We start from the raw sequence: 19115 nt of genomic DNA on the forward strand, positions 1-19115 counted from the left end.
TTTTGCTCCCTTAGTATTAAGCAGGATAAATTATGTCCAGCACTGAGCAACCTCAGTATTATTCCTTAGTTTTGTATGAAAGGTACTGAGCTGTTTGCAGAGGGCTTCTGGCACTGTGTTGAAAAAGTCCCACACTTTGTATGGATGAGGCATGAGAAATGCAGTGGTCTTAAAAAATTCAAACTAATCACTCTTGTGCTTATTCAAAGTGAGAAATTAACATCAGATCCCTTAAATAAAGCTGAGTAACTCAAGTAAGGGATCTGGAGGCTGAGTAAACTGGGGAAGCTCCATTAGGTAGTCTGTGGAGAAACTAAGTTAGTCAAGGTGAAGCTAATTTTGGCCTTGTAAAAGACTAAGTAGACTAAATTGAATCCTAACAGCCATCTCCCCTGTGTCAGTGGTTTCTCACAGCTGAAATACAGATAGAGACAAAATACAGAGACTGAGCAAGACTTCTTTGAAAAACTTGCATAACAAATGTCTTCACCATGAGAATTTTTTCTAACTGAACCCTCCAGTGAGTAGGGTGCACTGAGTAAATGCCTGATTAACTGTCTAATGAGAGAAAACCTGAGAGGTGAGAAACGTGGTCCATGTTACTCAAATGTTCATTTATAGACATTCCTGAATTGGGGCCATTTGCTACCCTGAAAATGTTAGATTTTTTTTGCATTTAAACTTCTCTTTCATACACAGGAAAATCAAAATTTGGGAAGCTTCAGGGCTGATGCACAAATTTTCTTTAAAGTTTTTAAACAACATGTGCATGACTGAGTTGTTTTTTTGGCTGCTATTGTATGTGCAAGCTATTATATTTGAATTGGTGTTTACATCTCATATTACAGTTTGAAAATAAAAATACAAGCCATTTTTTGAATTCACCAGTCATCCCATTTGGAAAACTGAGAAACCAACCAGCTCCTTAGAAGAGCAGGGTACATTCAGGTCACCTGAAATACATGGTGATGATATACTGATGGAGATTGCAGATACTGAAGTGGGACATTTTAAACAGTTTTTTGTGAATAGACAACTGAGGTGAGGTGAGGAGAAGTTAATTGACTTTGGATGTACCTGTGTAGTGAGTTGGTGTGAGTGCTTTGCTGAGGCTGAGGCAGAGTACAAGGGCAAGACAGCCCATGGCATTTAGTGGTATAGTGGGAAGGTGAGGCTGCTCCCAGGCATAGTGACTGTTCTTCAGGTCTGCCTCATGCCTGAGATAAGCCTTCTGATATGTGGCTGACTCTGTCACTTAACTAATCACTGACAAAGAATTATAGGCATGATCCACCTGTAGAAAAAAGTGTGTCAAAGGGATATTTAACCACCTGACATTCACACCAATACCTGAGTGCACTACACAAGATTATGGCCTAGAGGGAGGTTGAGAATTGGGGTGGGACATACAATGGGCTCTGTTGTGCCAAACCAAATCATTGCTGCATGTAGGAAACTTCTTTTCTTTTGCAAACACTTTCTGCATGAACAAGAGGTAGTTAATTGCCTTTCCCAGCTTTCTCTAGGTATGGTACCAAACTGGAGTCCTTGCTACATGAGGACTGACTCCTCAGAGAATGTCCTTCGGTCTTGCATTTCTTCAGTAGACAAACAAAATATCTGACCCACCACACTCTCCTTGAGATTTCTCCACCCTCCTCCCACCAGGCTGCAGCATCACTGATTGTTTTCAAGGCAGAGGGCATGAAGTGTGGGTAGTGATGGCAGCAGGGCAGGCTGGCAGCCAGGGTGTTTCTGTGGGCTCTAATGCTCTATAGCCACTCATTTTGCTGATGCTTGTCTTCCCTGCTCTGTTTGTTATTGGTTTGGTTGGGTTTTTTTTAACAGAGGCCTAATACTGCTGCTCTTGGTGAGCAAACACTATTCAGCAGATAGTGCTGTTCCTGCTTATTGGCTCTTGACCTCATTTCTCCTTCCCTGCCAGCAGTGCACTTTCCTGCCTTCACATCTGTTCCCTTCTCCCCCACCACTTTCTGTTCATGCTTCTTTTTTTCAGTGCAGCCTCCCCAGCACAAGTGTCTATGTTGGGAAGTCTGCAGCCCTTACAATCCGATTACTGTAGTCATTCATTGATCACTGAACGAGCAGATTAGTCACCTGAAAGGCTGCCAGAGTCACTGCTGTAACCAGTTTATCAGAGCAGCGAAGGGAGATGCTTTCTGGAAAACCAGTTTGTTTTGTTCCTGTCACTTTTCCATCTGGTGTGAGTGGGACCATAAAATATAACCAGGTGGAAGAAAAGTTTTCAGGTAGGAGTCTTTTCCTCCAGTCATGAGAGATTCTGTCTTTAGGTCATGGGTTGTTTTTCTTTCTATCTCAGAATGACCTTTCTTAGACATTAATCTTTTAAAGAAGGTTGTCACTGCAATAAGCAGCCTCTCTTTGAAGACTTAATTGAGAGGCTACAGCTTTGTTTCTCTGAGATACATATTTCTGCCTAAGGTAAGCAAAGGATGATATCTTACTTGCCTACAGTGATATTTCTGACAGCTTTTCAAAGTCACTGCTTATCTGAAAGTGTTTTGCTGTATTTCAAGCATAACATAAATATAAAGGACTATAGATGACTTGACAAAATACACAAATGTAGCCTTATTAAATGTCCAAAAGGTATTCCAGTAGACTCATGGAACCACTGGGCTATGTAAGAATTGGTTTCAGAGCACTGAAAGGGAGAGGGGTTTTGCTACTGTACTGAAAAGTCAGGGGTAAGCTGTCATGAGCATCAAAGCAACTCTGTTCCAGAGATTTCAAGAGTGTCCCAAAGTTCTCAGTACAGCACCCAGTATGGATCACAAATAGCTGTAAACCTTGGTTGTTTGTTGGTTTTTTTTTTAAATTGCCTTCTTGCAGCACCTCAGGACCAAGACTGAGACGCAATGCCTGCCAGAGACCAAAAATGAAGGACAAAAACAAAACATGTGTGGAAGCTTTTAATGGTAGAGGATCTGCCATCAATATGAACAATGCACTCTAGACCATTTCTTAACATAAATAACTTCCAGTAAAAGGGGAACCAAATTTGGGTGCAAATGAGGGATGAGTGATTGCAGAATGAGGAAAATCTAGTTTTCAGAAATTGCATTAACTTTTCTTATAAATGAAAAACAAAGATGAGATGCTGACAGAAAAAAAATAAATTTAATTAAAAAAAGAAAAGGAGAAAACCTAACCCCTACATAACTGTGGTGTGATCAAATACTGTGAATATTAAGCTATTATGTGCCAGAATGACAGAAAACAGATGGTTATTACAAGAGACTTTGGAATGGCCCTGCATTGGCCAAGGGGCGAACTGTCCCAGCTTGGATTGCCAAATTCTGTAGTGCCACAAGTTTCAGTTGAAAAGTGGAAGTCATCAAAATACATATAAACCTGTTCACTGAATATATGCCTGAGTGATTTTGAAAGCATGGGCATGGTGTTACCCCAAGGAATGTTTTCAAGGGCAGCTGATGTGGATTATTAGCTAGTGGGAACCCAAGCAGTCAGCCATCCAGCCATCCCGTAGGATTAGTTCCACTTAAAACTCTCCAGAGGTTGCCTGAGGGAAGCATCTATCATTTGTTTGCAAGGGTAGGAACCTTGTATAGCTGTACACTACTGGAAGTGCTTCTCTGCAGCTTCAATTGAATGAAGGCTTGACTTTCAGTCCATGTGCACACACTTTTTTTTTTCAGGGTAGTGTCTTGATTCCAGAGATTTTTAATTTAAACTAATCAAGAAGAGACAACTGATCCAAAACAATGCTGTAGTAGAACTACCTTATCTTTTCTGGACTTAAATGCCAAACAAGTCTTGTTTTAGAATTCCTTCCTGAAACCAACTTTTGCCCAGAAATACAACGCTGCTGTATTTTTTCCTTTTCCCCCTCTTATGTTAGTTTAACTTCAAATGTTTCCTTGCTCTCGGGCTGAGTCCTATTTGTCTTATTTGAGGGATTCCTTAACAGCATTCTAAGTACAGTATCGTTTTGATTACTCTCTCAGTAGAGGAGCAGAACTATTTTAATATTACCACAGGGTAACTAATGCTGTTGCCAGTGTGGATTTGCCAGAGGAGGGACAGGCTGAAGGGGCTGTAACACTTCAGATCAGTGGCATCCTCAGGGACACTTGTGCTTTATGTGATTGCCTGTTCCTATTGTGCTTCCATTGCACTTCAGCCTGTGCACAGCCCAGTTTTTTTTCTAATGGAAACAATATCTCTATACATCATGATACACTGCAATGAAATTAATATCTCCCTGGGCAGCCACACAGAAAGTTGAGGCTATACATGTGAAGGCGAAATTCTGCCTCAGCAGAATGAGCATTTTCACTGTGGAGATAACCTGACTTGGTCTGACATATATGAACCACCTTTTCTGCAGTTCTCTGAGTCAGAGAGGTATCCAGTGCTGGGGCATTTGTGAGCAACGGGCCCCCTGAGCTGCCTTATAAATGTATTTGGTAAGTAAACACGCTCTCAGGCCTTCCATGGAGTTGCTGTCTGTGACCATGACAAAGGAGCAATTACTTGATGCAAATAACTTGCAAACAGTGTTAGTCATTAATAGGGCAGACAGTTCTGAAGGCAAAAGCAAACACCACTTTGGCTGCAAAAACTTCCAGTGAGACTGTCAGGGAAGAATTTGGTCTGCTGACTGCAGAGTGATCTGCTGTGCAGCCAGACATCCACTCTATCTCTGACCCCTGCATTCCAAAATGAGATTCTTCTGAGGAAGGGAAGCAGAGAGGGGATTGCTGAGCTCTTTCCCCTGGGATCCAGTGATAGGATGTGTGGGAATGGTTCGAAGCTGTGCCAGGGGAGGTTCTGACTGGACGTTAGGAAGTATTTCTGTGCTGAGAGGGTGGTGCAACACTGGAACAGGTGACCTAGAGAGGTGGTCAATGCTCTGAGACTGTCAGTTATTTAAAGGGCATTTGGACAATGCCCTTATCAACAGGCTTTAACTTTTTATCAGGCCTGAATTGGTCAGGCAGCTGAACTAGGTGATCCTTGTATGTCCCATCCAACTGAAATAGTCTGTTCTGTTCTGGTTTAACTGTTATTTCAAATCATGATTCTTTCTGCTGCAGTCAACCTTTTGATAGTAGGATTTCTGGGGTGGCATCTCAGCTGCAGAACAAACCAAGTAGACAAAAGACAGATTATAACTGCAGAAATAAATGATGGGAGGTAGATGTGTAAAGAACACTGCTAGGTCATTAAACATCTAGTTCTCATGACCTAAGTTTGCAAGATGACATGCTAACCTGAGATCTTTATTAAAGCAGAAATGTTCCTACATGTCTCAAGAACATAAAGGCCTCATATTTTTTATGCCATTAATCAAGTTTGGACTTCTTGGAAAACTTGCAGAAAATGTTTTGACTATATCACTTCAGGCCTGAGGAGAAACACTTTACAGGAAAGCAGATGAGTATCCTCATGTCAATTTTCTGCCTTATAAAATCTCTTCGTTTTTGAGTTGATAGCATTATTAACGTGAGATGTGGTAACAGCTGGGTGTGTTTACACTGAAAACATTTGAGGATGTGAAACATTTTTGAAGGTGAAGATGTGTGCGAACCTGGGTCTGGCTTTGAGAGGTTTTGGTGGTATCTGCTGCTTCTCTCTCTGAGCCTGCTCACCCAGAGCTTTTTGAGTTAAGCATTCTCCTCAGCTCAGTTGACTTATTAGCCTCTGAGCCAAAATGATATTTAAACACCATAAATGGTAAGGGTTGCTGAGGCAGCCCTTCCGCATGGCTCAGACGAGGCATTAGTTGGCAGCTCCCCACATGATGCTGGCAAACAGATTCCTCGAGTATAATTAAACCTCTTGTAAGACTAAACACTGCAAGTTGTTTGCGGTGTTCTGAACATAAGGCAGCAAACTCTATTCTGTGTGTCCTCAGCTTGTGACCAGTCATAACCTGGTCCTGTGCCACTCACTTACTGCAGTGTTAGGGGCAGTAGGAGGGGTGGGTGTGGGTGTGGGGGGTGTGTGTGTATGCAGTGCTGTACCTGACCTGGCTGGAGACAGGGCTGGAACAGTCAGTCTCGAGAAACTCCTTCCAGACTCAGCTGTTGTGTGATTCTGTGCAGGGCTGAGCATGCTGAAGTCCTGATATTTCAACAGGAGATGTCAGCATTCTGCAGTGCAGCTCACATGAAAACATCTTCAGTACATCAGGGAAGGCAAATGAACAAGAAAATTTACTAGAATTGATGAAGTCCATAAAATGTTAACTGTTTTGACTACAGGCCAGGTCTAGTCTTTGGAAACCTTCTTAAAATTTACATCCTGATGTGGATTTTCTTCTTCACTTCAGTTTCAACAGCAAATCAGTGGATAGACATGCCACAGTGAAGTCATTTTTTTTTTTTTTACTTCTCTCCAAGAGTATAGATTTATCTATATTTTTTATCCTAGAAAGTAATTAGTTGGTTGTATAATTGCAGTTAAAGTGGTATAGGTGTGTTGTACAATTGATTGGTAGTGGTTTAACTGTTCCCTACAGCATGAATTTTCACCTTTTTATTTTAGATATACACCTTCAACACATTAACTCACCCATGCTTATCAACGTGGAGATGTTTACAATTGTGCTTAATCCCCAAGATCTGATTCAGATCTAAATTTTAAAAAAATCAAGTGTATTTTGTCTTAGGCCCACAGCTAATATTAAGACTCTTCTTACAATATTTTCCAGTCTGCAGATATGCAGAGGTTAAAGTTATGTAAGGACACTTAAAAACCTGGATTGAGAAAACTCAAGTAATAGGAAAGCAATTTTTAACACTTTAAATTTCTATTAATGCAAGTTCATAAATAATCTGAAGTTTGATATGATCACTGTAGATAGATTGCCTTACTATTGATTACACAAATACTGGAAATCAGAATAAGAGATTAATAGAAATAGTTGTGTATCAGAGGTAATATATCTCGTACCATTGCCATCCAAATATGCTGAGAATTTGTATTTTTTGGTAAGAAATTGGAAGAGTTTAAATTCTCCTTAATCTCTATGGATTTAATGCCCTAAGAGGCATTTTTAAACATAGCTATGGATGCTTTTCTAATAAAAAAAATGAACCCTTAGGGGTAAGGGAATGCTGTGGGAAAAGCCTGTATTCCTTTTGGTTTGCAGAAAATACATGTGGGTATATAAAGGACCCTTTACATGCTTTCCTTACTATTTCTGGGCTCCCAGGCTGTGTTCCCACTATGCTGTGCATCTTATTACTTGCTGTTTCCAAACATTAATGCACACTGGAGCCTGAGGAAAGGTAAAAATCTTAGGAACCCTGTAAGTGGCATCATTGTGGTGGACTTTTAAATCTGTCACCCTGTGTAAAGCCTTATCACAAACCTGCTGAAATGACAGAGAGATCACTTCCCACCAGAAATGCCTTACATGGGTTTACATGTTGTGCCAGAACACAGCCTTGTGTGAAAACTGTTCTCTCTAAGTAGTATTTGGGAAAAACATAGTTCTCTTCTGTATTATCTTGCTTGTTTACACCTGCATGAAACCAACAGCTGTGCTTAGAAAATGATGGCAGCTTTTATAAGCTACAATAAAGTAAACTAGTTGCACAGTCTGAAAACAAGTTATTGAAATGTACCTGTGTTTAATCAAGCCCACCTTCTGTAGTGCACTCTGATGTTCCTCAAGAATTGCCTTGACATGGTCCAGGCGGGGGGAATGGAGTGCACCAACAGAAGCTGACTGGGGAAGTGAAAGGGAGGGAGAAAATTCTCTGCTTGGGGTAGAGTGTTTTAGTGTAGTGTTGACTCTTATATTCCTTGTTTTCATTCTTAGAGGTGAACCTTGAAAGTGATAAGAAGTAAGAGTGATGAGGGAGCTATTAAATGGCTATAGGCGATTAGAGAGCATTAACATAATAGCAAGGGAGAGATCGGATCTCCTCTTTTTCACATCTAGTCAAATAAGCTGGGAGATGTGTAGATACATAATGAAGTCATGTCCTTATGCTAATGTCAAACAAAATTTTCCTTAGGTTCCAGATTTCCTTTCTGGTGCCTGATATGCTGTGTTTTTATTGTCTGCAGTTTTGGCAGCAAAAATACCCTGTGGTATTATGAAAGAGGATGTTTCAGCCAGAAGCACAGTGACCTGCAGTATCTGAGCTTTACCTCTGCTTTCTTCTTTTCCTTCTTGCCTCCTGCCCTGGGCTCTGGAGCCAGCTCTCACTGGTAACATATGGATTTTGAACCCCAGCAGTGTTCACGTGGTGAAAGGGCCTTTAGAAGAATGAGGGAAATGAAGCCCTCATACTGGCCCGTTTTGTGCAGCTGCTCACTTGTGTCCTGCTTTTCTTATCTCTTGCCCACTATTACCTGGTGCAAGTCACAGGGTTTGTTCCCAGCAAGCAAAGAGATGTGGCCAGGGAATGTGACCCTCTGTGGTTGTTGCACTTTCTGAAGCTACCCTTTTGCAAACAGTTCCTGGGGGTTTGTGTATGGTTTTCTTTGCAATACTTCCCTGTTGAAATAATTAGCCAGGTGTTTTCAAAAGGAAGCAAAATCACGCAGTATCTTTTCACCATAAATGAGGAGTTATTTGCTTAAACTTGAATGAGCAGCATTCCTTCTTTTCCCTCCAAAATGAGTTTGATTGCTGTTTTTCCAAACAAGACCTCTAAAGGCTAAAATTGAAGGAATCATTAGGAATAGTAAAATAAGCTGTGAAAATGTACAGCACTGCTATTTCATTGTAAGATTGTGAAATGTTAAAGCCTTCATCAGACAAACACTGAGTCACTGCATGATGCTATGTCATAAATAAACAACTAAAAGCATTTACAAGCTTCAGAAGAATTTGAAAATAGTTAGAATTCAGGCTTTGCAATTTGGCCTCTGCATGTTTGTGTCAATCACTTCTGAGAAAATGCAATGATTTTACACTAAGACTAAATGAGACTAAATAACTTATCTAAAACTCACTGTGTTGTCTTGTGTAAAACATCTCAGAGAAACAAAGGTCAGTAGGTAATTTTAATTTTTTTCTAAGCCTAGACATCCACAATATCAAATTTTAAGTAAAGGAAGAAACACTGCATGAAATGAGCCCCTATAGTTTCTTAGTGAACAAATAGCATTTATGAATTAGAACTAAAGTATTTTTAGTTGTTGCTGAGGAGTCAAAAAATATTAGACTATTTTTGTGGTATTTTGATCAAGTTGCTGGTACAATAAATGTATGCCATGGATCAGTATGCACTTATGAACAACAGTAGCATAAAATTAGGGATCCCCATTAAAAATACATATTTTAAAAGTAGTGGAGAATGTTTGTTTTGAAGACAGACTGTTCAAGTTGCCATGGAGTCAGACTTATTAGCCATATAATTTTTGTATCCTGAATGTCACACAGTTGAATAGGAACACTGGTTGCCTTAGCCGTGATAGCTCCTAATTTTTAATTTTAGCTTTCTAACTGAGCTCTTACATACAACAGATTTTGTATCTGCTGGTAAAGAGATGCCTTTGCTGTCTGTGTGCTCCAAAGAACATCAGCAACAAATAGGGACATGTTTTTACTCCTGATTTACAGTAGGTATTGGGAAATCAGGTAACACTTCAAGGACTAAATAAAAGCGTATGTGCATTTGTATATGATGGGTTTACAATGGGAGTGTCTTGAGAAAGTTGCTTATGTTTCTGTTCAGGGACTAAGCCTCAAGTTTTCACTATTTCAGACTTAATAATCCATCTCAGTGTTCTGCATGATGACATTCAGTTTCCCCCATTGAAATAGCTCCTTTGTCTCCCCACTAACTTCTCTTGTACTGTTGAGGCTGCATTCTTTTAAGTTTTTTACTACTCACATACCACAGACTTCTGGGGTTTTGATACTTGCCATCATGATTTTCTGTCTAAGCAGAGAACTGGTCTTGATCCAGGACATCAGTACAAACTATGCAGTGCTTAAATTTAGTGTAAGCACTAATATTTTTTAAAGTTTTGTGCAATGGTTAGGCAGGTTCTGCCCCTCTTGATTTACAAAGAGTGAGCTCTGAGCAGTAACAATGACAAGGTGTTTTTCATCCTTTAATCCTGCAGGTCACTCTTTTAGGGGTACAGGCCTGTGCCTCCCATAAATCTTCATAATGTCACTCATATTAATATGTCTCCTCACCGACATCTGCCTGAGATAACTTAGAAACCTTGAGGCTTAATGTTTTTTCATTGGATTTGTGATTCATATATGCAATTACTGTGAATTATTTTGCTTCCTTTTAATGTTTATGCAGCTCTGTGCGAGAAGGTGTTTTTATTCCAATACATGAATCTTTAATTTCTGCAGCACATATTTTGGAGGAGTTAGCATTGCTGAAAAATTCGTTTTGGGAAATGTTTTGCTCTCTTCCTTCTGTAGTTGCTCATCCATTTCTTTTTAATAAGATGAGGATGTTATACTGTATTGTCTTCCTAGATTATACAAATCCATTTATTTGGACTACATGCAACTGGCAGGTCAGTCTAATAGAGCAAAGAGCCAGTTGTGAGGGGTGTGGAGAGCTGCTCAGCCTTAGTGCTGTTTGTACCAGGGCTCTGCTGGAGGCAGCTCGCTCTGGTCTGGTCTGGTCTGGTCTGGTCTGGGAGAGTTGCTACCACAGCCACTGCAAGCAAATTTGTTGCTGGTCACTGAACTCTCATTGTCTGTCCCACTCTGAAGACCTGAAGTTTAGTGATCAGAACCCAGCTGGTTTTCTGTTGGTTTAAAGCCACACCTCTGCTTTTGTTTTCCTTTCCCTGCTCTCCGTTTATTGCATAAATAGATTTGCAATGTTATTATTTCAGTAAAAGGGAGAACAGGAACATTATTTTTAAGTGTATTTTTTTTACTATGCCTCTTTCTATCCTACTCTTTTCTTGGTTTTTTTCTTTTCCTTCTTTCTTCATCTCCTTTTCCTCCTTTTTTCCATTTTATGGGTTTCTGCTTTCCCCCACAGGTCTCTTTCACTTTGAGGGACAATGGGATTTTCTACAAGGCATCAGAGCAGTGAAGGAGCATGTGATGATGTTGCTTAGGACAGCAGTTGTTTGAAGCTGTTTCCATGAGTAAACATTACAAAGAGGGGTATGGTGAACCACAGCAGTTTGTTACTGTGGCTGAGTTTCACCCAACTTTAGGGCTATGTTCTATACAGCATTGGTCTCTTACAAGCAGGTGTTGTGGGAAGTCCTAAGGCTGGTCGGTGTGGTCTGATGGTGAATCAGGCACTTCAGAGTGGCAGGACTGTAACAGCAGTCCCAGTGGGTCTCAGGCAGGTCCCATATTTCCATTCTCACAAGCATCAATGTCTCACTGCTCAGTGCCAAGAAAAGACCTGCAGCATAAGCCAGCGAGACAAGATTTTGGCTAGAAAAAGCTTTCCTAGAGAAAAGGAAAAACTTTCCCTCCAGGCAGCTTCCAAATTTACACTGAGCTCAACTTACCCTGGGACAAGCTTAACTTTTTGCCTTCAGGAGATTTAGAGGGCTTGCTCAGTGAGGTGCTGTATTTTTCTCTAATCACCAATTTTATGCATTGTGGTTTTTCTCCAGCCTGACACTTTCTGTTGCTGCAATACTATTTTGGATGTTCTTGATATATCTTTGAAAGTTTTAAAGGCAGGAATAAGCAAAATAAAGCTGTTTTGATGTATGGATAGAACGTAGAATTGGCATTTTAAAGGCAAGATGCAAAAGGTCTGAATGCAAGCTAAACAAATCAAGAAGTGTATCCAAGTGACCAATAAATATTTATGGCTTCTTACATTTGGTCATGATCACTACTTTGGCTTCAAAACTCTCTTTGCTCAGGTTTTTAGGGCAGGAGTATATTTCCTGGTCTGGTGTACCACATAGATCACAGTTAAATGGTCTTGCTTCATAACCTTTGAATCTAAGACCACTGTGGATCTGGAAACAACATATCACAGATAGATTTTATTTTTAAAAGTGATTAATTTCTTTCCAGCACTCAGCATTTGATTGTACAGCTTCAAAAGAAAAAAAACTGAAGCCCTAATCCAACAGTTTGTTTTATGATATGTATTGATAAGCTCAGTTTTCAACCTCTCCCATCATCAGTCAGTTGCCAAAGTGAAATAGAGGAGAGGAGTGTGGTGAACTCAAACCCATTTGATATTGGCCATCTAACAAACGAAATCATTTGTAGGTTCATACAGAGTTGCAAATTCTATATTCCTGTGAGTTTACATTTTTAACTCACCAATCATGAGAACAGCAACTTGAAACATACCTTAAGATTTTTATGTGAGTTTAGCAGGGATTAAAGGCATTCAGTTGTTGGTTACAAGTTGCTGGGTTGCTCTATGTTTTTTTCACCTAAGCTTGTGTATTTTGGGAAAATGAGTGTAATTTCTGAGTGATAGTCTGATAGCTCTTAACCATGATTTAAGAGGATTCCTGAAATAAGGACAGTTCCATTCCCATTTCTTGTCTTTCTGCTTGGAATACTGGCAAAGCAAAAGATCTGTGTTGGGTAGTTTCAGTTATTTTTGCCTTCTGAAAGTTGAAATGAAACCACTGTCTCAAAATCATGTTGAATCTAAGGTCAGTTACCATGAAAATTCCAGTAAGAGATGCCTTTTATTCTTTTTTAACTTCACAGAAAAGAAGAGCAGCAAGAAGGCAGAAAGTGCACAGGCTGCCAAGTTAAACAAGACTTTTGCACCCATCTTCCTTAAAGGCCTGACTGACCTCAAAGTAATGGATGGAAGTCAAGTGATAATGACAGTGGAGGTATCAGGTGTGTAGCTACAGGACAGATTTATTTAAAAAAAAAAAAAAGGTCCTGCTGCAAAGTGTGTGTTTTTCCCCATCTTTTTAGCAGGTGTCTTTCATTTGGAAATAATATTTCTAGGAACCAGTTCCTGAAAAGATGGGTTTGTCTAATATGACCTTTAGGGGGATGAACATTGTCCGGTGTTCAGACCTGTACAAGTGTTTCTTTATTGGAATGTTATCATAATAACATAAGTTTATTATGGAGTCCTGCTGTTGAACTACAACTAAGTCTCAGTGGACTTGTAGCAGCTTTTGTTGTGAGCTTCAGCAAGACTGAATTCTTCTCAGCTGGGGTAAGATTAGTCCTACAGAAAAGAGCAATCCTGGTCTGAGCTTTGGTAACAGAAACTCTTGATAACCACCTTGGTGGGATCCAGGAGTCATTCTCCCTGTCTGGTGTATACATGTTTCCTTCGTTCATTTCTCTTTTAACTGTAGACAGACTATTCCACATTACATGGCAATGAAAGAGTTAATGAAATTCCTGAACGTTTTGAAGATGAAATTGCAGGATCAGGTGTCAAAAAAACAACAATCTTATGCATTTTCTTAATCAATGTATGGCAGGTTTTTTGTGTGTCTCTGATTTTTGTTGTTTCCCGATTTTCAGCTAACCCACCTCCTGAAATCATCTGGCTGCACAATGGAAAAGAAATTCAGGAGACAGAAGATTTCCACTTTGAGAAGAAAGGCAATGAGTACAGTCTTTACATCCAGGAGGTGTTTCCTGAAGACACAGGCAAATACACCTGTGAAGCCTGGAATGAAGTAGGAGAAAGTCAAACCCAGGCTACACTGACAGTTCAAGGTATAAAGTTCCTCTTCACCTTACAAAATGCTAAAAGGAAATAATTCTAATGGGCAAGCTGAGTGTCTGTTTAAAGTACATGAATGTTTATAAGGTTTGTTGTGAAAGATGCAATGAGTTCTCAGTTTCTGCATCTGAATTAAAAAGAATGTTGAGCAGAAGCAGCTTTAAAAAAATCTTTTCACTCTGGAACATTATGTTACTATTTCAAAAATGCATTCCTGAGTCCTATTTCTAGGGACAGTGCGAAACTTCTGCTAAATGCAGCTGCAGATTATAACTATCCCTCTTCCTTAGCTATGGACCTGAAGGAAACTTTTTAATTATGTTTTTATTTCTAATTGAAGCCCTTAGTATTTGGAAAAGCTGCCTGGGAGAGAGGTATCCTGGATTTAGTGTTAGCAGTGTAGTGGTAGCATGTAAGGAAGACATGATTTCTGCCATTTGAGAACTAGCTGCAAAAAATTTGGCTTTGAATCTCCACATATGATGTAAATGCCACAGTAAACACTGAAGTACCTGCAGACTTCCTATGACTGGGCATTCACTACCTTTGTGACAGGGGACTTCATCTAATCTTACTGTATGCTGACATTTTCTCATAGTCATTACTGAGAATTATTGGCAATTAGTAAGAGACTTCTGTTATTTTTAATGTGAAATGCCTTATCTGCAGTATTTGAGAGAACTGTGTCTCCAGGGATGGGTCTGCAGTCTGTTGTCACTGTCTGCTCTGAATTCAGACCTTCCTCTATCCTCTAAGCCCCTCTGAGATCTAACCTCAGGGTCAGTCTTCTATATTAAATGCAGTTTTATGCAATTGTTAATGATGATTTATTACATGAGCTCTCAACTGCACAGCAGTCACAGTACTGTTCCTTGCCCTTAAAGCTATTCCTACCCACATTCTCTAAGGACAAATCTCCAAGATTCCTTTTAGGGCAGCTTTAAAGTCTCTTTGTTTTGCTCTTAGTATAAGCCTGGATCAAGCCAATAAAGTGCCAAGTAAATGATTAATTTTAATATGAACACAAGTTATTTCCAAAACTAAAGCCTAACTTACTTTCAGATTAAAAACTTACACCCTGCATGTTCAAAATAACTTTCCTTGCCTGTGATTGCCTTCTCTGAAATTAGTTAGCTTAGTAGTTACATTCAAGCTTGGCATTTTGTTCTGATTTGTACTCTGTGTTTGTAAACTCCAGAACCTCAGGATGGTATCCAGCCCTGGTTCATTAGCAAACCCAGGTCAGTGACAGCAGCACCTGGGCAAAATGTCCTTATATCCTGTGCCATTGCTGGAGATCCTTTCCCCACTGTTCACTGGTTTAAAGATGGACAAGAAATACTGCCAGGAACAGCATGTGAAATCTTGCAAAATGAAGACATCTTCACACTGGTCTTGAGGAATGTGCAGTCTCGTCATGCAGGGCAATATGAAATTCAGCTCAGGTAGGTGTGCTGTGAAAAACTTGTTCCCTTGAAACAATTAGTTACATTTAGTTGCAATTCCCACCTGAAAAAGACAAGAGTTCCATTCTTTTCATGTGAAACATTAGGGTACTAAAGGAACAAAATATTTCTGAGGGACCAAAAGAACTAATAAAACTCAAAGAGAAAACACAAGAAGAGTCAGAAAAGAAAGGACAAAGCAGTATGATTTCCTTTTGGTATCCTGAAAAACAAAGCTTTGTGGCTGCAGTATGGGAAGCCATTTGGCTTTCTAGCAACCGAAACCATAATCAACATCTTGAGTATGGAGCTATTGTTTATCGTGTTTGGTATCTCTCTAGGTACTTGTAAGGATGCCTGTTTTCCATGGGAACAACCTGACCTGGAAAGGCTGTTGCACAAGATTTTGATCCATACCTTTAATGGGAAAAAGTGTTTCCTGACCATGTTTGAAATGTCTGAATTTTATATGCAAGTTGTATTCTTGTTTTTCTGATATATCTTTGAAATGAGGCACCCTGATGGTTTGAACATCTTGTTATTCCTACAAAATCTGGAAGAGGTGTTTTGAATCAAATTTTCTTTTATTCTGGTAAAATAACTGCCCTTTAAATGAAGGATCACATTTGCTGGTTCTTTACCCTGCAGAAAGTGCCACAGCATTTTCCACCTCCAATGGTGAAGATTGGGTGTAAATATATCACCTGTGTGATTATAGAAAACATACTGTACAACTTTAAACTGATGTTACCATTCTCTGTTATTTACTGTGCCTAGATGTATTGCCTTACTTGGCTAATATTTGTGGCTTTCTTTCTTAAAATTATTTCATCATCATGGACATTCAAATCCATTACACTGGAAGAAAATTTTCTGCTCTGCTCCACACACTGACATTTTAATCCAGATGGATTAGTTGGAACTATCCTTTGCCTGCTTGCAAATAAATTACTCATGTCTCCCTAACACAAGGAGGGAGGCAAAATCTTAATAAATTCCACCCATTTGGCCTCTAAACAATTGAGTTTAATTTTTTAGAGTTACAGTTTGTTTTCCAGCCAGTGTGGCCCAAATGATGAACATGTCACTGTGTAGTTGCATGGTTTGAAGGGATGTTTCACCACAGACAGACACAGAGTGGCTTCAGTGTGTTTAATATTTAAAGTCAGACAAGGCATTCACTTTTCACCAGGAAAAGGTACTTTAGAAAATTACAGCTCTCGAATATCAAGATCTCCTATAATGAAGTATTTCTACATTTATTTTCAAGTCTTATTGCTAACTATGCAGCAAGAGCCATATGTGCTGTGACCTTCTTGCAAATAAGGTGTTCAGTTGATTTAGGCCCTTGATAGTCTGCAATAAATTGTGAACTGGCTCATTTCAGAACAACTGGCTTGTTCACAATTGTCCCAGGTCATCCAGGACATTCCTGATGCTGATTTGTCCAGGTCATGTCTCCATGAATCCTTGCATCCATGTCCCTTGGGGATCAGTGGGATTTCTAACTCTCAGTACCTCTGGTGGGATTAGAAATGCCAGTTCCAGTTCACTGAGGTCAGGAACCTCTGCAGGAGAGAGCAGAAACTGTGAGAATTGCCACCTTCTGCTGGCACATTTCCCAGTTTCAGTGTGTGTGCCCTGGGCACGGGCATCTGCTCTGATGATTTGCTGGTGGTCTCACTTGAACTGAAAGAGAATGAGATATTTCAGCACAACTTCAGGGATGGAAGAAGAAGAGAGGGCAGGAAGAGCAAAAGAGAACCAAGAGGGCTTTGTGGAAGACTTTGCTGGGGCTGATATGGGAAGGTGGCTGTGATGATCAGGTGTGGCTGTGATCACTCAGGCCAAATTTGTCACTGGAGACACTTTTCAAAGTCTGATGATTCTAGAATGTACACTTAGAAAATAATTTCAGAAAATCAGCAGATGAGAACATTTTGGGGGGAGGGTGAGAAAAAGTAATCCTGTAGCTAGAAAACAACACAGCAGATTACATGTGAGTTTCAGTTATTCCCTAATCCTTTTACCAGAGAGACAACTGGAGGTCCCACAAAGATCAGTGCATTCATGTTGGCTTTTTCTAATCCATGATGAGTAAATCTGGGCTGCAATTAGAGCAAAGGGAATGCTGATACCTCATTTTGCCCTGCTGTCATTTGTAAAGTTCCAGTTACTGTTCAGGGAACAAAAAGCCATATGCTTTTAGGCAACTGCTTATGTACTGTGAGTAACAGAGAAGTCATGGCCTTGGGAATATCCAAGGAGCCAAGAGTCAGCTGTATAATTTCAAGTTTGCAAGACACCTAAAATAATTTTCAGCACTAAATAGTCTTATCTAAATAGCTGTGGAACTGGCTGCATTTGTCTTTAATACTTGATTGAGAATTGTTTATATATTCCAAAACAATCTTAACAGTACCTGAGAGGAGGAGAGCTGTGTTTAGGGGCTTCCTCTCAAAAACTCCTACACAGTCCATTAGATATATGGAATAACTGAGAAAACCCAAGTCAACTCACTGAAGAGTTTATAGAGGAGTTGGCAGTAGGCTATTTTTAAACATAATCATTTTCATTTCAAATAAAATGTGCATCTCCTTTTCACGTATTAATTTTGGAAGCATAGTTGCATAGCTGCTTTTAGGGAGTCCCTCCTTCTCCAACTTCCTTAGTTTAGTCTGGGCATGGTTTCCTACCAGTGTTAATGATTTTCCAATTTTCTTCTCCATTAATCTTAAGTTCTAAATTCTATTTTAATATGTCCACTATTCTCCTTTTGTGTTGGCTGCCCACAAATTAAAACTCCAGTCTTAAAAATGTGGGTTTAACAAAAGATGTGTTTGTCTCTTGCTAGTTCTTTCTCCTTTCATCAGAGTGAGCTGACAAGGACGTGTAGCCTGGTGTGATCCTGCTGTGATCCATCAGTGATTGCTTATTGGCTTTCTGTCTTACCATCCCATAGCATCACTTAGAATCCATCTTTCTTTTGCCTTTTACTATTTAGCGGACTGCTACGTCTGACTTTTAAGAGGGTAACCATTGTAACCTCTCCTGGCCCTTGCTTTAAACCTTCACAAGCCTCTGATTCCTCAACATTTGTATTCTTCACTTTAATTGTCCTAATAATGTTCCATTGAGCCTGTTATGTCTCAGGCCAAGAGGAATGGTGTTGCATAAATATAAAAAAAGAACAGATTCTCCCACTGCTGCAGTTCATCCATCGAAATGTGAGCATTTTACAGCCTGCAAGATGCTTGAAATGGGAAACAATAATAATTTTTTTACTAAACTAAAATACAGACATCTATTTCCCCTCCCGTCCTTTGCATCCTTCCTGTGATGCAAGCACTGGTACCCACTATTACTTCTCCATGTTCTTGCACATGGTGTGTACATCATAAAGGAAGATGTAAGCAAAGAAACTGTGAGAACTGGACAGAGACTGTTAGATGAGTTAAACCTTTATAGCAGCACAGTCAACATGAGAGACCTCACAAATCCCCCTGCAGTTCCTTAAGCAAATCATCTACTTTGTTAACTTTTCTCCTCTCCCCAGTTCCATCTTCCATAAAAGTTTAGTTAGTGTTGCTTAATCTTTATTTGAAGATTTGAAATATCTGCTTAAAATCAGCAGTAAACATTCATTTTATAAATCAGTGGTACCTCAAATATTCTGCAATTCAGGTTGTATAAAAAGCAGTTGTCACATTACATTTCATTACACTAAATAATAAATATAGTTCTGTCTTCCTGTAAAATGCAGTTTGCAAACCTTGTTTTCTGCTATCAACACACTGTCTATTTTTAGAAAGAAACCCATGACCCCTTCTCATTCCATTCTCCCCCTCAATGCTATAAATGCAAATAAAATCATTGGCCTTTCAGGTATAAAAAGCTTTTGGCAAAACATTCAAGTGAGGTAAATTAGTGCATCCTCTTTGAAGTCAGTAGAGCTGCTCTGCTTTCTGTCTGCTGAAGTTGTGATCCAGTAGATTAGCTGCTTTCTTTGGGGTTAAAG

The 19115-nt window shown here is 39.6% G+C and overlaps 1 protein-coding gene across 8 annotated transcripts in view; it reads left to right on the forward strand.

The window, feature by feature from the left end:
- MYLK (myosin light chain kinase) overlaps positions 1 to 19115 on the forward strand; it is a 197031-nt gene that overhangs the window by 98586 nt on the left and 79330 nt on the right. For 7 of the 8 annotated variants that reach the window (XM_071562932.1, XM_071562935.1, XM_071562933.1 and 4 more), the window contains 3 exons: positions 12662 to 12799; positions 13448 to 13645; positions 14851 to 15097. In XM_071562932.1, the coding sequence (XP_071419033.1) occupies positions 12662 to 12799; positions 13448 to 13645; positions 14851 to 15097 (583 nt within the window). The remainder of the gene's footprint in view (positions 1 to 12661; positions 12800 to 13447; positions 13646 to 14850; positions 15098 to 19115) is intronic. The other variant, XM_071562934.1, reaches the window with a different exon arrangement.

The sequence above is a fragment of the Pithys albifrons genome, chromosome 8, assembly GCF_047495875.1.
Source record: "Pithys albifrons albifrons isolate INPA30051 chromosome 8, PitAlb_v1, whole genome shotgun sequence".
Lineage (NCBI taxonomy): Eukaryota > Metazoa > Chordata > Aves > Passeriformes > Thamnophilidae > Pithys > Pithys albifrons.